At 42.9% G+C, this 18,338-nt stretch overlaps 1 protein-coding gene across 3 annotated transcripts in view; it reads right to left on the bottom strand.

The window, feature by feature from the left end:
* Positions 1 to 17,873, bottom strand: part of OSBPL1A (oxysterol binding protein like 1A) — a 129,291-nt gene extending 111,418 nt beyond the window's left edge. For 2 of the 3 annotated variants that reach the window (XM_074987281.1, XM_074987279.1), the window contains exons 1-3: positions 16,767 to 16,854; positions 4,867 to 4,989; positions 814 to 899 (exon numbers count right to left, since the gene is read on the bottom strand). In XM_074987281.1, coding sequence (XP_074843382.1) covers positions 814 to 899; positions 4,867 to 4,987 — 207 coding nt within the window. In that variant the 5' untranslated portion in view covers positions 4,988 to 4,989; positions 16,767 to 16,854. Of the gene's footprint in view, positions 1 to 813; positions 900 to 4,866; positions 4,990 to 16,766; positions 16,855 to 17,864 lie in introns of those variants that run through there. The other variant, XM_074987280.1, reaches the window with a different exon arrangement.
* Between the last annotated feature and the right edge of the window lie 465 nt (positions 17,874 to 18,338).

The raw sequence follows: 18,338 nt of genomic DNA, 5'->3' as shown, positions 1-18,338 counted from the left end.
GGCTACCAGGAGACAGCAGCCTCAGACACCATGGCTACTGTTCAGCGCCAAGTGATGGCCGGGGGCTGACATGGCTCCACGCACATGGGCCGGAGGGAGGAGCTCTTGTGCCCTGCTGTAGCCTCCTCCCCCACACAGCTTCTCTGGTGAGTCACTGGTATTTATCTGGGGGACTGGGAGCTGGCAGACAGTGCCAGTTAACAACGAAGTCCATTAAATTGGTGTATATTAAATCAAGGATTTACTGTACATGATGTATTTAAATACATAATACATGTTTATTGAGAAGGACAACTTACGGTCTTCACTTTGATAGAGGCCTATAGAGTGGACCGGATCTATCTACTTCAGCTACACTATTTGTGTAGCTGAAGTTGATATACTTACTGATGCATTTTGTGTGTGGTAAGGTTGGTAGGGGATGCCTTCCCATTTACTGCAGCTACTCTTCTTGTTTTGGTGGATTACCAGCATTGATTAGTACAAGCTTGGAGACTGATTTATCGCATCTGATATAGGTGTGATAAATCAATGGCCGGTGGATCCATGGTAGCAGCATTGATCCCCAGCGTAGCGTAGACATACCCTTAGAATTGCTTCGCTTCTCTTCACATCAAGTGTTTGCACACATTTGAAAAACCTCTTTTTCTAAAGTATAAAAATAAATGGAAGCAGCCAACTAGCTACTGGTTATCTGAACAACAAGAACAACTTGTTGTATTATGGGAAAAGTAACAATGTTTTTCATACCACCACCCTATGTTATGTCAGATCTTCCAACTCATTGAAAAATATAGACAACTTTAAGTATACCTTCAGCAAATCCTTGACCACATTGCCATGTCCAAAATAGCATGCAAGGTGAAGAGGTGTCCAACCCAAATTAGATTTACTTCTGCCTAAAAATATGAAATAGAACATGATGTAAACAAAGGCTTTTGTAGTATGAAACTACAGGAACAATTCAGTTGAAATTGAAAGCTAGTAAGAGCTTACAAAACACAAACAGGCATATTTACTTCCTACAAGGACAGAAGCAGTTTACAGATTTCATGGAAAAAAGAAAAGGAAAGACTGTGTATCCAGTCAGAGCTCCTGCAGTACAATTAAAAGTTCCACCCACTAATTATTCTAATACAAACTATAGGTGAACATTGCATTGTCACTTTCACATTTCTTATTCGTGCTTTGGCATGTATGGGTGAAAAGAGTAATCTTTTTTTTTTTTAAAAAAAAAAAAAAGTCTCAAAAGGGCTGATTCTGGTTTAACTGGCTTCATTCCTCTTACACAACTAGAGTCAGGACTAACAGGGGCACTTCAGAGTGTAGGACATAAGAAGCTAGTTGGTTTATAATCTGACTTCTTTATGCTTAGCAATACTATTCACTGGCTACAGCCTTGTCATTTGCCAAGGCCTTCTATGTCCAGCAAGTTCAACCAATGAAAGCAGTTGCCAAGAGTGCCTGCAACTCACAAGACTTTTATGCTCAGCTCCACCACCCTGCAAGAGCGATCTAACAGCACAGGGTCATCAATAAGTGGACACAATAACAATCTTGGGTAAAACATAACTAGCCAGAATAAATGGTGGTTAAGTATACCACAATGTAGTGACTACCTGAAACATCAAGTTTAGTTACCATTCACTTCTACAGAACAAAGTGGTTGATTTTTTGGTTAAAGTTACATAGATTATAGTGAAATGTTTTACTGATCTGGTAACAGAGTTTAATTTCCCTAGCTACCACATGTAGACAACAAGCTGAGCTCTTCTGCATTAACAAAAAAAGCAATATATAGTATGTTATGAAGTACCAGCCATAAACCTTGTTACTTAATGGGTGGTGGCTACTGAAAGGAAAGTGGTTTAATGCGTAAGTTATAATATTAAGTTTTTCTTCTCATACATGCCAGTTGGGTGTGCTTGTGTGTTAATGATACAGGCAAAGATTTCAGACCGACTGCTTCCACACACTGAATGACTAACTTTTCCTTAAAAATACCTTGTAGCACAGGTCATTTTTAGTACAGCTTCATGGAATATCGACATGAAACCAAGCAATCTACAGAATAAGGAAAGGGGATTCTTAGTAAAGTGAAGGACTAAATTGCTACTATATAAACTAAGTAATTTGTCACTTCCCATAAATAAACTTATTAAAATCGCACCATTGCTGTATAGCATTTTTGAAGCCCTTTAATGTTAGTGTCTGAAAGTGCCTTCTGAAAGATAACATAGGTTTGTTCTGTTATAGTGCTTCCATGTAAAGTAAGGACACTAGCACACATGGCTTTGAGAATATCATATGCCGCACTCATCTGAAGGGTCATGCTACTGAAGCACAGATAAAAGCTACACAGAAGAGTGACCCACAGTAAACAAGTGAAATCTGACTTATAGATGTGTTTATCCTCCTTGCTTGAGGCCTGGAAAGATAGATAAGTATATAGTTGCACCACGACTGTAACCTGAATGCCTCTTTTGTTAGCAGTGTCTTTGTATGTTCTTGTTCGGGTCTAACTCACTCTGTAAAAATACTTTCAGGGTCATATCCTCTGTACTCTTTAACCTGCTGTGTCGGGAAATATAATGTAGTAGAAGTCCCAATCTGACTGGAAATCCTGTTGACAGAGGTGGGTAAAATATTCAGCATTGTATGGGAATTAACATTACTAAACAATTATTTAATGGAAGTAGTAACAGGGTGTGTGAATTTATATACCAAAATGGATAAAAGTGTAACTGGTACCAAATCATTGCTCACTCAGAATGCTGTGTTGGGAGGCCAAGGCAGAACGAGTATTCACAATAAAATGGTCCATTTACTCGGTCCTCACTTGAGTTCCCTGTCTCAGTCTCTCTAACACTAATCTTTATCACTTGTTAGAGGTTTCCATTAGTCACCACTCAAAACAGATCATCCTTCCTGTTTGCATCACTATGGCAGCTACAAAATATCAAAAGGGAAAGTAGAAATTGGAAAGAAATTAACTTGATAGTGCATTTCTATACAGCCCACCATGTCAGCAGCACTGTTTTTCATTTACACTGAACTCAATCTGTTGGAATAATGAGAGGTAATGAGTACAAGAGAGTGTGGAATATGTTTAAGGAGTCAGGCTATGAAAGGAATGGTTTACCCAGTTCCAACCTGATAGTATAAAAAAAGCGCACAGAATCAAAGTTAAAGTTGTATCCCTTCTCTACTGGGAGTTACAACGAAGGTAAGTTTTTCATAAGATTGAAGTTCCTAGTACAAATCCCAGGATTGTGCTAAGTAAAAAAGCCAGGGTTTTTGGCCAAAGGTTAATCAATCTTTCACTATTTCCAATGTAACACGTACACACGTCAAGAGTAACACCACTTGGAATGACACTATTGAAAGTCTCTGTAGAATTAGACAGCACCTGAACCCCCCTCTACGATGGTTCTGTTCAGAGAAAGGCTGAAATATATTTGTAGGTAAATTGGAGTTGTTGGCTCAACTACTGCTGTCCCTGTACAGGACAGGAGGTGAATGGTAAGGATTTCGTTTTCTAGAAGAGATCCCCCACTACAGTGGGGTTTGCAGTGGACTTCACAGAACTTGCTGTGTTTTTGTCCAAAATTTTAACTCCAAAAATGGAGGAAGCACATAGAATTTCTTTAACAATAGCATAGCATTAATTTCAATGTTCACATCAGAAAATAAGTGATAATACCACATCAATAGTGGAAAAATACGTGTGTAAAAGAAGTTAATTCATAATGGGTTGTTAACAGGCAGTGTGTCTGCACATATGACAAATCCAGCTGATACAACAACCTTTATGCTTAGTAGCTCATTTGTTTACAGACGTTAAGTTTTCACTGTATAAACTGCTGGCTTGAGTTATATACAAGCTCCTTCTTTAAAAGAGATTTGTTTTTATCCTGCCATCAGTTTAATTGGAAAAACGTCCCATTTAAGCCATATGTTCCCTCTTCCCACCTAGAACAGAATGGATCATATGCATCCTCTTTTTGGAGACTATTAACTCTTCGTTAAATATTTTACAGGTGGAGGCACTAATACGTGAAGCATCCATGGCATATTAAAGAAGACAGGCAGCATGCTGCAAGAGTCAAAGCACTGGTGTGGACTCAAGATATCTGGCTTTTATTGACAGTGATGTGGTGAGAGACTTTGGCCAAATTCAATCATTTTCTCCATCTGAACCCTCTGTTCTCCCTTTTATCCTGTGCCTCATCCAACTACATCATGACCGGTCAGTATAGCAACACTGGGGCACCTACTCCCAGTTGGGACCGGCAAGCCCTACTTGTAACATTAATGCTGTTTACCCTCTTCAGCGCCTCTTAGTCTACCAAAGTTTTGGAGTTGTATGCTTACCTCAAAGTTCTACAGGTATTAAGTATGTAAACTTAATTCTCAGTGGGAGTTATAAATTAAGTATTAATTGGGGATGTGCTGTACTACAAATATTGACAGACACAAGATAGAGAGACAAGTGGTCACAGCATGCACGTACAAAACTTTGGTGCATGTCCATCACTGGAAGTGCTGGCACATGGCATCAGCATTCTTTGCAAATAACACTTATCACTGAGGCCAGGAAACCTTACACAACCTGATATTGGACTCCTGCAATCTTTCTGGTTGTTTATATATCAGCATATGCTGTCTTTACAAGAAACCTTTAAAAGCATTATGATGTACCTCATTACATGAGGCACATACAGCAGCATCTATACAAGCATAAAGGTCCACACACACACACATTCCTAATGTTAGTTTGCTGGTGTACCTTTTGAGGAAAATAGGGCACTACATCAATTAAGGTTTATAACCTTAATGGGTAAGTTATCATTAAATCATACTAACCTTTGCAGTTGAGGTCAACAACGGCTTCTCCTTTGTCCATGGTTTCCAATAGTTGTCTAACATCTTCAGAGTTTCCATTTCTAGCATTGTGGAGAAGCTGCTGTTCTGCTTCAGTGCTCATCTCTAATAGATTATAAATACAGACTCTTAGTTGCTACAATTTCATTCTCTCCCCTGACCAGCAAAGATCTAGCATTAGAATAACACCAAAATAAAACCAGATATACTGTAAAAATTACAGTAATTTATTCCAGGTGGGCCATGTCTACACTAGCCCCAAACTTTGAAATAGCCATGGAAATGGCCATTTCGAAGTTTACTAATGAAGCGCTGAAATACATATTCAGCGCCTCATTAGCATGCAGGCAGCTGCGGCACTTCGAAATTGATGTGGCTTGTTCCAACGGGGCTCCTTTTCGAAAGGACCCCGCCTACTTCGAAGTCTCCTTATTCCCATCTGCTCACAGGAATAAGGGGACTTCGAAGTAGGCGGGGTCCTTTCGAAAAGGAGCCCTGTTGGGAGGAGCTGCGCAGCAGCGAGCTGCGTCAATTGCGAAGTGCCAGGGCTGCCCGCATGCTAATGAGGCACTGAGTATGTATTTCAGCGCTTCATTAGTAAACTTCGAAATGGCCATTTACATGGCCATTTCGAAGTTTGGGGCTAGTGTAGACATGGCCGTGGTGTCCAAACCATTTCAATTCACTTTACTATTTATTGCAGTTTCCCGTCTCATCCTGATACTCATATTTAAATTTCCAGAGCTTCCTTCACAGGGACATTATTGTAAATTGACTGTGCTCACTTACATTCATTTTGTTTGAGACATGAATATTTAGGCTACTAGAAACAGCGCTAATATTGCTTAAATGGAAAATGTTCTGCTTACTGGCCACTTTCAGTTCACCTGCCTAAGTAATGAGCAAATAAAACCATTGATACAAATGTCATCTGCACAGAATCAGACCTTTCCACTTTCCTTGCATCCGAGAAAACGTAACTGGTTTATACAGTTTAGTTTGAGCATCTGGCTGGGGATTAATTGGAGTCCTTTTAGCAATGTTCTCCCGTTGAGCTCCAGAGCCAGTTTGTTTGAGGGATGAGAACACTTGGAAATTCTAAATGTCTACTGGCTGCCTGCAGTGCCGGGAAGCATGAGCCATTGAAATAAGCATCCACAAGAGATGTAATCCTTTATTTTTAAAAAGGCCCACTGGTGTCAAGTGAGCTAAAATTGCTCAGCACTGTTTGGTGCTATTTTAGAAGACCCTCTATTAACCAAGCTTTATGAGATTCTAAGAGTACAACACTCACAAAGTGACAGCAGCACAAGGCTAATCCAATGGAAAAAAATATAAGAAATTGGGTAGGCAACAGTACCGTCACTCAAATTCCTCTCTGAAATGTCTATTTTCTTATATACACAAGACCGAGTTAATTTGTGGTCCTCGTATGCATACATCCCATGAATCATACACTGGAAAATGTGTTTGTCTTGCTGCATACAACAACAAAACTGCCTCAAGATACAGCACAATTCTACCAGCAAGAAATCCTCACGTCATAATTGAAGCAAGATCCCTTTGAAAAGCATCGGCCCACTGCTTTTATATAATAGCCTACAAAATGTGTTTGTCTGCAAAATGCATTCAGTTGTTCTTCAAGAGGATCAGTCGACTAGCAGGTTGACAGAGGACAGAGGCCCAGGTTTTGACAAGTATTAGACACATGCAAGAGTTGCTTACACTGAGCTGTGTAGCAGCAAAAGCACCCGTAAGCGGCAGGGGGTGGGGGGGGACCAAAAAAAAAAACCACACCAACCATAGAGTAAAAGTTGCAGAGAGGCTGCTGAGTGTTAATTGAGTTTAGAATTCAGCAGTTATCACACTTGCAGAAATCTCCAGCAGTTCTGCTGCTTCTTGTAATTTCACAGGGCTGTCTGGGAAAGTGAACAATGCCAATCAGTTGCACTTATTCAGAGTTCTGTGAAGAGTGTTTACAGTAGACTGGAATAGGAGGGAGCCCCCTCTGCACTAGAGAAAGAGGAGGGATAGCAGTGAGGGAGCACAGCCAGAGTAAGGACTCCCCTTTGCCTGGAGCATGGGAGCCATTCATAGAGAAGGCTCCAGAAGAAGGAATGTGTGGGAAGGGGATAAATTGTGGGGAAAAAAAAAAAACAAAAACAAAACACATCCAGCCACTGCCTTACAGCATTCTAAGAGGCAGGGGAACAGAGTAGCAGAGGAAACCCTCCCAAAGACTCTTACTTTGCAAATAGAGGAGGAATTTTCAGGTTGCAACAAAAGCCTCCTTGCCAGAAGCCAGGATGGAAGGACTGAGCTACCTGCCTCAACCAAGCAGGGTCCAGAACAGGGGTGGCCAGCATGTGGCCACCAGCCAGAGGCCAGCCCGCAAAGCCTTTTTATCCAGCCTGTGAAGCCTTTTCCCACGGCAGCAGTGCCATTTTACTGCCAAAGTGAGCATGGGTGTAGTCAGGATGGGGTAGGGGTTGGCAACCTGTGGCTCTTTATAAAGCCGCTTGCTACTCTGGATGCTGCCACCTCTGACTACTCTTGTGGCTCCCTCCCCTGGTATGTTGAAATAATGGAATTAAATGTAACTGGTTTAACAGCGGGCAGGGTGGCACGAGGGATCCACCCATTAAACCAATTAGATTTAGTACCATTATTTCAGCACGGCAGGGCAGAGAGCTGCCCGTGCTGCAGGTGGGGGAAGTCAGCAGGAGAGCTGGGGGGAGCATGGCTGAGTCTGCCCCGCTGGAGCTGTGCCGCTGAGCTGAGAAACAGGGGGAGGTGGCAGCTGTGGAGGAGCAGCAGCAATGCACAGAGCTTGTCATCTGAGGCAAGTTAATCTGAGGGGCTGGGGCTGAGAGGGGTTAAGCCTTAGGCTGGGGCAGCTCCAGCCCTCAGAACATGTAAAAAAATTCCCATGTGGCCCCTGATGCAAAAAAGGCTGGCCACCCTGGGTCCAGAAAGGGCAACCTGACAAATTCCAGAGTGGGACTGCTGGGGGACATGATGCACACAGATTGCCTTCTCTGAAAGCATTGCCACTGGACTTTAGTGGCAGAGCCCCATCCCCGCTCATTTTCTCTCTCACTCACTAACACATTGCTAGTTGTCCTCAGGCCCTAGAACAAGCCTTTCTTGAAAAAGACCTCTTCAGTAATGACCATTCTTTACTTAGCCCTCGAGAACTATTAGCGCTGTGGAGTTGCTCTATCCATTAAACACGTGCTAGTTGTGTAACACCCATAATACTAGACACGAAAACAGGGAAGGAACTTATAAGCTCATTCCAGTCACATTTAACATCATCATCAAACCAGACTAAGTTGTTTGTGGCAGTACTCAACCATGCATCAAGAACAGGTACTTAACACAAGGAATAATGGACAGTAATTGTAGGAATACCCAAACTATGGCACAATTCGTGGGAAAAAAAACCTTAAAGTCAAGAAAATATGGGTGAAATATGATCAGTGAATGGTATGGAAAACTGACTGTCAAACTAAAATGCATGATTTCTCTTCCCACTGCATTCTGGGGCCCAGCAGAGAAGATGGGGAGGCAGCCATGAGGAGGGAATCCTCTTATGGAGAGATCAACTGAAAGAAAGAGCAGGAAAGCCACCTCTCCAAACCAAAGTCAGTTCTTCACGGAGACTCTCAATCCATTGAAAGTCAGAAGGACAATCCAATGTCAAGATTATATCACAACATTGCATCATTTGTCAAATCTCATGCTGACAATGTGCAAATATTGCAGCACACTTTCAGCATAAATTGTTCCATTTGGTACTGTGTCTTCCTTCCTCTGCCTTTGGGCAGCTAGAAAGGGAAAACAGTAAATGGTCCATTTGCTTAGCACTCTCCATGCTATGCAGCAGCAGAAGTTGGTTCTTCTGACCAGCACTGTGCTAATCACCTGCATTAGCAAGAACTAATAGGGTAGGTCTACGCAGCAAAGTTATTTTGAAATATCAGCGTTTATTTCAAAATAACTTTGCTAGCATCTATACTACACAACCGCTATTTCAAAATAACTGAAGTGGCAGTTGGCTTATTCTGAACTAGATAAAGCTCATTCCACAAGGAATAGCACTTATCTCAAAATAGGAGCTGTGTAGATAGGGAAATAGGGACTATTCTGAAATAAGCCATAGTGCATCCAGTGGCTCTATTTTGAAATGGGCTCTATTGTGTGTAGAAGCGCTACTTTGAAATAAGCTATTCCAGAATCTCTCTTCCGTGTAGACCATAGCCCTAGAGAAACAGGCTGTGGAGCCACTGGAAGAAGATAGCTTGTTCAGGAGAAACTGACATTAATCTTGATTTATTAACTCTGAATTCTAAATGATCAAAGTAAAAAATTTCTGCTCTGGCAACTGTGTATACATTATTATTATACATAGTGTTTTTTAAAAAACACATTTAAGTGATTCTGCCTTTGGTCGCTCTCCATATTTAGATTTGAGCTAAATTTGGACTAAAGAAAGGCATTCCGTTTAGTATGCCTGTCCATAAAACATAATTTGTGGAAATGGACTGAAGGTAGATTTTTCATTACCTGGCTGAGGGGTGTGCAAAGTGGGGAGCAGACCTCCAAGGGCTGGGGACCCAGCACGATTGGCTGCTGGGTCTCAGGCGCATCCATCTAATTAAAAATGTTGACATCTGTTACTGTTTTCATGTCTGTGTATTCACATTTATATACACCAATCAATGAAGTTTCTACGTTATACAAACTTATTTTCGTACACATGCTAAAAGGGATTTCCCCCCCCCATATGAAAATAACTGAAAATTTCACTGGTTTGGATTATATTTGACAGGTTGGGGGCCCCTGCTAATTGCACGGACAAAAAGTGGGGCCCCGACAAAGAGTTTGCTCACCCCTGCCTAGCTGACAACACGTAAGAGCACAAAGAACAACAGTCAGTAGAAGTTACAGGTATTTTCGGTTTAAGCACAATGGAACTCCCACGCATAGGGAGTAATGCAAGGAAATAGTGGGAAGCCCAACTTTCTCCCCTCTTCTCAGCACGGCTAGCAGTTGTGAGAAGGTATCACCCTGATAGTCCTGGATACTGACGTTTTAGTAATCTACTGACCAGCTGCAGACTGAAGATTTCTTTCGAGGCCTCCACCAGACTGCCTTATCTAAAAATTGCACGTCTCTCTGAAAGGGCAATTCGTATTGCACTCAATCTTGTTTAAAAATACCAGAATGCTAGCCAGCGATGCATGTTTAATAAGTGTGCTTACTAATATACAGGCTGAGACCATTCACATACAGAAAGAAAGAAAGAAAGAAAGAGTCTTTAAATGACAAAAGCTTAAATCTTGTTTACAGCGGAGAACTGTGCCACATGAAAGCGTAATCACTTAATCACTGACTCATGGCATATTATACCACCAATCCTATTTTGCTTGCAATTATACAACAGACATTGAAAGCATATTGCCTTCTAGACATGTATCCTACATATCTTTGCACTATGGGCACTGGCTTGTGTGACATTAATACAACTTCAAATGGCTGGCATGCTGCAGGAGAGTTTTAACAGGTTGAACCTGTCTAATCCAGCACTCTCAGGACCTGACCCATGGCAGAGGAAGAGTTTGCCAGACTACAGAGGTCAATATTGTCTAGCAGCATTACCAACACTTCTACTGCTTACTGAGCCCTGAGAAGATATTTAGGGACAAATTGGAGCTAAACAACGGCACAGAACACTGAGAACAACAAGAAGTCTCATGGCACCTTATAGACTAACTGATATTTTGGGGCATAAGCTTTTGTGGGCAAAGACCCACTTCATCAGATGCACGAGTTGGGGGGCGGGGTTCAGAGGGGTATTTAAGGAGTGGGGTCCCAGTAAAAGGGAGGGCCACAGCTGACGACTATTCAGCCAGGTGGAAATGGCCCATTATCAAAAGTATGTATCAAAAGAGGAAAAAAACAAGTCAGATCAGACAGGGGGACATGACCCATTGTCAGAGTCTAATGGTGAGATATTAACACCCAGCTTCTCTGCCCTTCTCTGCACATAAAGCAAGGTCTATACTTATTGCAAATAGTGGCTGAGAACTGCATACTCACTCCGCATCCAGCGAAAGCACTACTGTGGTTCAAGTGGCACACTCTACAAATTCTAGATACACAAGAGCAGGCCACAAAACTACTCTGTCCCGAGACACATTCTGGACGTGACAATCTTGCAGCTGACTGAGACAAAGGAGGGCCGCTCACTAGACAAGTCTGCCCATTGCTAAGGACTAACATTTAGGATTGACAAACAGCAGAGCACATAGGTGGCATAAAGCACAATTTTATAATGTTTGAAGCAAGTCTACATATTGATGGAGAGTGCGCTCCTGGCCAACAATTTTATCTATCACAACCAAAACTCTCCATTATATGTTAGGCTGCAATTGTTAAGACATGCAGCTTAGTGGTGAAAAAGTTCCATTATCCCTTGAACCATCCAGCTACCTGAAGGATGTGCAGTTCACCTGAAACTGGAGGACTGATCCACAGTTTATTCATATTTACACAAAGACTAATATGCAAGTTATAACTTGTGTAGATTTTGGGAGTAGGTGGAACTACTTAAAATCTAATCACACTTGAGCACCAAACTTACCAGCCAGGGTAAAATATGTATGGACAGCCATGCCAGCCTATAACTCCATACTATCAATAATTTAAAGTATTAAGGCAATTGTGTACTATCTTTCAGTGTTATAGAGTCCATTGGTGCAAAAAAGTTTGAATGCCAACAGCTACAAAGGTATTTACATTAATATTGCAAGAATCTATTTGTTGGAAGAAATTTAAAAAGATCAGCGGCATGTGTCAAATATCTAATACTACTCATATACTACTACTTATAAAATCCTTTGCTTTTGGAATCAAACAAAAGATTTGGTCTTTTCTGCATGTTTTCTTCAACACCTGTTTCCTACTCTTTTTTCTATATTTCTTCATTGCGTTTCCCTCTCACTTACCACAAATGTCTGTTCTTTTCCCACGTCAAGTCTCCTTATGAACACAAATTCTTCTAACTTCTCTCATATACGTACCTGGTTTAGAAGTTTTGCCAGGCACACAACCATAGAAGTAAACATACTAGCTACAGATCTATATAAATTATGGCTACTTCTGGGACAGATGACAAGTGAGAAGCCAAATTTTTCTCCCATTCCTCTCTGGCTGTGGGAAGAGGCAGGGTGCTCTTTATGGATTCTCCTATTAGCCACTTGCTTGCAGGATGGCAAAAAAAATTTATTCTCTTGGTTTGAGTCCCTCCCTAACCACAGGCTGCCTGCCAGCTACAAACTGTGTTCTGCTGCTTTGGCATTAGTAAGGCTGCAGTTCAGAGTCTGCCACACCTCAGTTAATTTTTGGATCCTCCTTGATGAAGCGATCCTGGGCTTGCCCCCACTGACATTTAAAGAGCTTCCCAGAAATATTAATTTGAATACAAACCAGATTTCCTGTTTTAGAACTGTGAGGACAATACTGTAAGCCAACAAGAATCCGATTCCTTTTCACTTTGTGGCAGTTTGACTATAAGTACCAACAGCAGCACAGAAACTGGCCATTCTCACATAAAAGTCTGAGCTAGGAACCACTGAAGTTATAGGAAACTTTCCATTTACATCATTGTTAGACAATAAACCTAAAGTAACACCAAAATGTCTCTTCTTGCATTAACAGGGGTGAGCAAGCTTTTACATCAGGGCCCCCCTTTTCATCTCTGCAACTGGGGCCCCCACCAACCAGCTGTCTAATGTAATCCAAACCAATGGAAGTTTCAGTTATGTTTATATGAAAACATTACACCTTTCAATACATGTAAGAAAATAAGTATGTAGGATGTAAAGACTTTATTAATAGGTGTGTATATATATAAAAACAGTGGCAAACATTTTTAATGAGATGGGTGAACCATAGACTCAGAACCTGCTTTCACAATTTCATGCCCCCACGGAGAGGACCTGATTCCCACTTTGCACACTCCTCGGTTTACACACACACACACACACACACACACACACACACACACCCCCCCCGAAACTCAGAGAATTAAAAATGAAACAAAGTGCTGCTGATTTTGATGGTACTCACCTATTAACCCTGCTTTAAAGAAGAACATACAGTATTAGGATATTGATACAGATGCTGCAGAGCCATGGTTTTCAGCCACTGTGACACAGCACACTGGTGTGCCATGAGAACTGTTCAAGTGTGCCCTGAAATTCTGTCAGTTTCCCCTCACTGTGCCTCTTGGCACAACAGGGTGTGGCGGGGGAACCGACAACCCTGCACCAGCTGTGGCTCCATATTCCCACCCTCCCCATCACTGTTACTTGCAGAGCCACCGTGAGGGGAAATGTTGACCTCACACGACCCTGCTCAAGCTAGAAGGCAGCTGAAATGCTGCTTCCTGGCCCAAACATGTTGGTAAGGAAGCCCACCCTATGGGTTGAAAACCACTGCCCTAGAGCAACTGAGCTATCCCACTACAGTTCTTTAAAACAGGGTTAATAGGTGACTACCATCAAAATCAGCAGCACTTTAACTTTCATTTTTAAATTCTCTGAGTTTCAGGGTCTCCATGGTTGGTGTGTGCTATGGAAATGGGGAGGGAGGGAGGAAGGCAGCCAGCTGGAGCTGCATCCTGGCTCCAAGGGGCTGGCGAGGAGGGGAGCCTGCTCTCTGGAGCCACCTCCCCGCACTGGTAAGTAATTGACTGGTCGCTGACATTTTCAGTGATTACTCGTTTACTCAACCTTCCTAGCATGGCACTGAACAGATTTTGAAAGTGTCGCTATGCTTGCTGTCTCTCAGACTGTGTGTTCTGTGGTGAATTTGAAACTGGAATGCATTTGATCCTGGTTTAGCTTGTTGTGTGCACTAAGATGTTGCAAACCTCTCTGGTAAGACTGTAACCATAGTAAATGTAATGTTTATGAGCAATGGATTCAGCTGAAAAAAGTGGGCGTGCTGTGGAAACGTTTGTCTCATTTCAAGTGTGCCGTATTACTGAAAAGATTGGGAACCAATGCTCTAGAGCTGCTGCAGTTGCTACGAGATATGCAATTGAGAGAAGTTCGAAGCATCTATTTTGCAGAGCAAGCAATGTATTCAGTTTCCAATAAAGAGGCTCAAACTAAGGGATGTGCACTTTCACAGCAGTCCCAGACTACTCAATGTTAACTAAACCTTCACCTTCTGACAAGCTGTATAGAAATCACTTCATCCACGTCTGAAGCAGAAGTGATCTGCAGCTCTGACAGCAATCACACTGACTATCCAGGAAATTTAACTTAATACCTATAGTCTTAAAAATATAGCAGCTCTTTTCATACCTAGCCAGCATGTTTCATCTCTCTGCAGGAAGACTATTTCCCAGTAAGGCACTGGTTCACTTCCACACCAAGGAATGAGTACTATCAACTGAAGTTCCCAACATTAGTCCATGCATTAACTCCTGTACCTCTAAATAGCTCAGAATCTGACCTAGATCAAGCATGACCACAGCAAAATAATAGCCAGCTCTTACATTAAGCTTGTCCTCAAAAGGGCTTTAAAAAAGGAGCTCACTACCATTATCACAATCTACAGATGGGGATACTGAGGCACAGAGAAAAAATGCAACTTGCGGAGGTCACCCAACAAGTTAATATCAGAGCAGAAGGCAGTGCAGTTGCAAGCAAGTTCAGAGTTGAAGCTGTAGAAATCCTTTATCAGTCTCAAAGCAATAAAACCACTTCAAGCCTTACTTATTTTGGGAATAGTCTCAGAGAGGTAGCAGAGTCAGTCTGCAACTTCACTGAACACCACCACCACAAAAAAAGCAGTCCTGTAGCACCTTAAAGACTAACAATATTATTTATTAGGTGACAAGCTTTTGTGGGACAAACTCCTCCAGGTCTGAAGAAGTGGGTCTGTCTCAAGAAAACTCATCACCTAATAAATAATGTTGGCCTTTAAGGTGTTGCAGGACATTACCACTACTATTTTGGAAAGAACAACCGAGCATGATCTTTGCACATTTAAAGATCACATTAGGTGCAATGCACAAAAGCATGCTTAAGACTGGATAATGGAATATATCCCAAACACAACCAATAGTCGACACCTCCACGCTGACTGCTCTCCACTCAACTGTTCTACTGTTTGATTGATACAGGGAGGGAAAAATCACAGGGAGATAGCTGTGTTAGTCTGTATTCTATACAAACAAAAAAGCAGTAACATAGCACTTTAAAGATTAACAAAATAAGTTATTAGGTTATGAGCTTTTGTGGGACAGACCCACTTCCCATTTATCACCTACAGCCCCCAACTCAAACCACTGCAACCCATCATTAAAGACCTACAACCTACCTTAAATCATGATGCCACACCCCAGAAAGCCCTCCGTGACAGGCCTGTTCTTTCCTACAGACAACCTCCCAAACTTATGAGGATTCTCATTAGCAAGCAAAGGCTATACCACAATGGATACTAATCCTGGAACTTTTCCTTGCAACAAGCCCTGTTGCCAACTTTGCCCACATATCTGTTCTGGAGATGCCATCACGGGACCTAACCACATTAATTACAGAATCATGGGCACATTCTCCTGTTCATCAGCTAACATCATATATGCCATCATGTACCAACAACACCCACACACACCACATATATAGGACTGACTGCATACACGCTTCAACAAAGAATGAATGGACATAGAACAGGCATCAAAAGTCTCCAAATACACAGACCTGTCAGCCAGCATTTCAATGGAGTGGGCCACTCTGTTAATGACCTGAAAGTTTGCGTTCTACTGAAAAGGGACTTTAACAACTGTCTACAGAGGGAGTACTCAGAACTAACATTCATATTCAAATTCGACATATTAACACGTGATTTGAACAGGTACCAAGATCACCTGACCCATTATAAGCACTCTTCTACATACTTTGATGTTTTATCTAACTCTTAACTTCCCTACCCCCCCCACACGTCCCCACCATCCCTCTGCTCTTCTGATTTGCCAACCTCGATGATAATTTTTGGACCCCTGGGCTTTATATATTGAGTGTGTTCTGGTAAGGCTACGATCTGAAAAAGTATGTCTGCCCCCCGAACACTCATCACCTAATAAATTATTTTCTTAGTCTTTAAAGTGCTACATGACTGCTGGCTTGTTTTGAGGGAGGGGAAAGATCTTTTGTACAGCCCTTTTAGTTGGCACAGGCCTGAGCAGCACCTAGCTCAACAAATCCACCAACTTCCTGAGAGCCTGAACACGGAGCAGCCAGTTTAGATTTTTTTTTAAACTGATAACAAGTCTTATGATGTGACAGACCGACACTGCTAGCGAACATTTAACCAGCACTATGTTGTAATCACTCAGCGGAGAGGACGACACGTTTCCTATTGCAAAGGGACAGGGCTCACTCAGCCTCTGGAAGCAGCTTGTAGAGATGCTAAGGTAACTCAGCGGAGCTGTACGTAGGATGCGGGAGCACCCGGGACCGGCTTAGTGCAGTTTCCGTTGCCAGACCCGGGGTTGGGGCTCTAGGCACTCCACTAGACAGGCTGCTCCCGCAACCCAGAGCGAAGGAAGCAAAGCGAGCGCCTGAGCCACCGCAGGCTGCCTGGGGGGGGATCAGCGCCGGAAACCCAGCCACGCACGGCTGTGCTCGGCGGGAGCAGGCGCCCGATCGGCCCCGGCACGGGTCCCAATGCAGCCCCACGGGGGGCAACTGGCGGCGCGGCCAGACCGCCCCGCCCCCCTTCGCAGCCCGGGACTATCAGCAGCGCCCCCAGCACGCCCCGCTCCCCAGCCGCCGCCTCACCACTGTAAGCAGCCTGCCTACCTCGCGCAGCCACCCCGTCTCGCTCGCGCGCCAACCCCTTCCCGAGCCTTTTATACGCAAGCACCCCGCACGTGACCGGCCTCGGGGTTCGCCTGCCCCAGCGGGGAGGATTCCCTTCCCCTACCCCCTCCCCTCTGTCGGACACTCCCAACGGGAAGCGAGAGGGGGCAAAGCTCCTCCCCGCGGCAGCGCCTCGCAACGCGCTCGGCGCCGCAGCCCCTCCCTGGGTGGGTGTTAGGAGCCGCCGCAGCAGCTGAGCCAGAGGCTCTGCTGAGGGAGGCGCACGCGGCGGCTGCCCCGCTGGGTGATTCTGCCGTGCATCGTGGCGGGCTGAGTAACAGGGGTGGGATCTGCAGCTGAGCACTCTTCGAAAGCGCTGTGACCATCCCGGGTACTGCAGGGAATGAAGTGATGATGAGCGCGTGGTGTGTGAGGGAGGCGCTGCATACTGAAACTAAACGGCCTGGTGACCTTAATAATAAATAATACACAACATTCATTTGATAAGCTTGAAATCATGAGCATAGCCGTTTTATAGAGAGGGAAACTGAGGCAGAACGAAGGTAACTGGTTAGCCTAAGGCCACACCTTGAGTGGCAGTGTGGGGTACAGAGCTAGGTTTCCCGTCTATCAGTCTCTGACCCATCATCTACTAGCTCCTAAAATTCTGTATTACAAAAAAGGATATAATATGCTGTATATAGGTATGAATAAAACTGAAAATTAAAATTCATAGATACAAGGTCTCTGACAAATGTAAGAATAAGAATAATATAAAGTTATCTCAGTATATCTTGCAGTCTCTCCAGTTCATATAGATAAATGCAGTCCTGAGTGACTGTTCACCCATAGGGGCTGAAGTACTACGTTGGTTCAAGAGCCTTTGATCCACCACTCTTCCCGTCTGTTCCACTTTTCCTGTCCTTCACCCCACCCCCATTTAATCCCTCCAATATCTGGCAAATTGCAGTTCTGCATTCAGCACTAGTGAATGCTTTTTGCATTTGAAATAGTCCTGTGACAATGCTTTAAGCCTTGTAGGAACATGTGAAGTTGTTAAATATTATAGTAGTATGAGGAGTTGAGAAATTGACTCACTACTGCAAAAAAGTAGGGCAGATCACTTGTTCCAAGATTGGGAAATTTAAACCTTAGCAGTCATTGTATAACCAATGTGTTCTGCTCCAGAATTTGAATAAGTGGGTCTTGCCCAGGAAAGTTCGTTACCTAATAAATAAAATGGTTAGTCTTTAAGGTGATAACAGAACTGCTTGCTTTGTTTTGTAAACCAAGATGACATAAAGAAGGCTTAAATAAAGCACATATTTTTATTGTAGATTATTATCTCTGTCTCATTTATTTTCAATATTTTAAAATTAGGTAATTCTAAAAATGAAATTTCAGTATATCTGTAGAGATGAATAATCAGAATTTGCTGATCTCATGTTTGGGTTTGTGTCGTCTCTAGTGAACGTTTTCTTTCTGCTGTTATATAAGGCATCATTCTGTAGGATGGCTTTGGCAATGGGTATACTGTAGACTTGGTTAGGAATTTTATAAATACATGTCAAA

This window comes from Carettochelys insculpta, chromosome 2 (genome assembly GCF_033958435.1).
Source record: "Carettochelys insculpta isolate YL-2023 chromosome 2, ASM3395843v1, whole genome shotgun sequence".
Lineage (NCBI taxonomy): Eukaryota > Metazoa > Chordata > Testudines > Carettochelyidae > Carettochelys > Carettochelys insculpta.
Note: the sequence above shows the minus strand (reverse complement) of the source record. Positions and strands in the feature narration are given on the sequence as shown.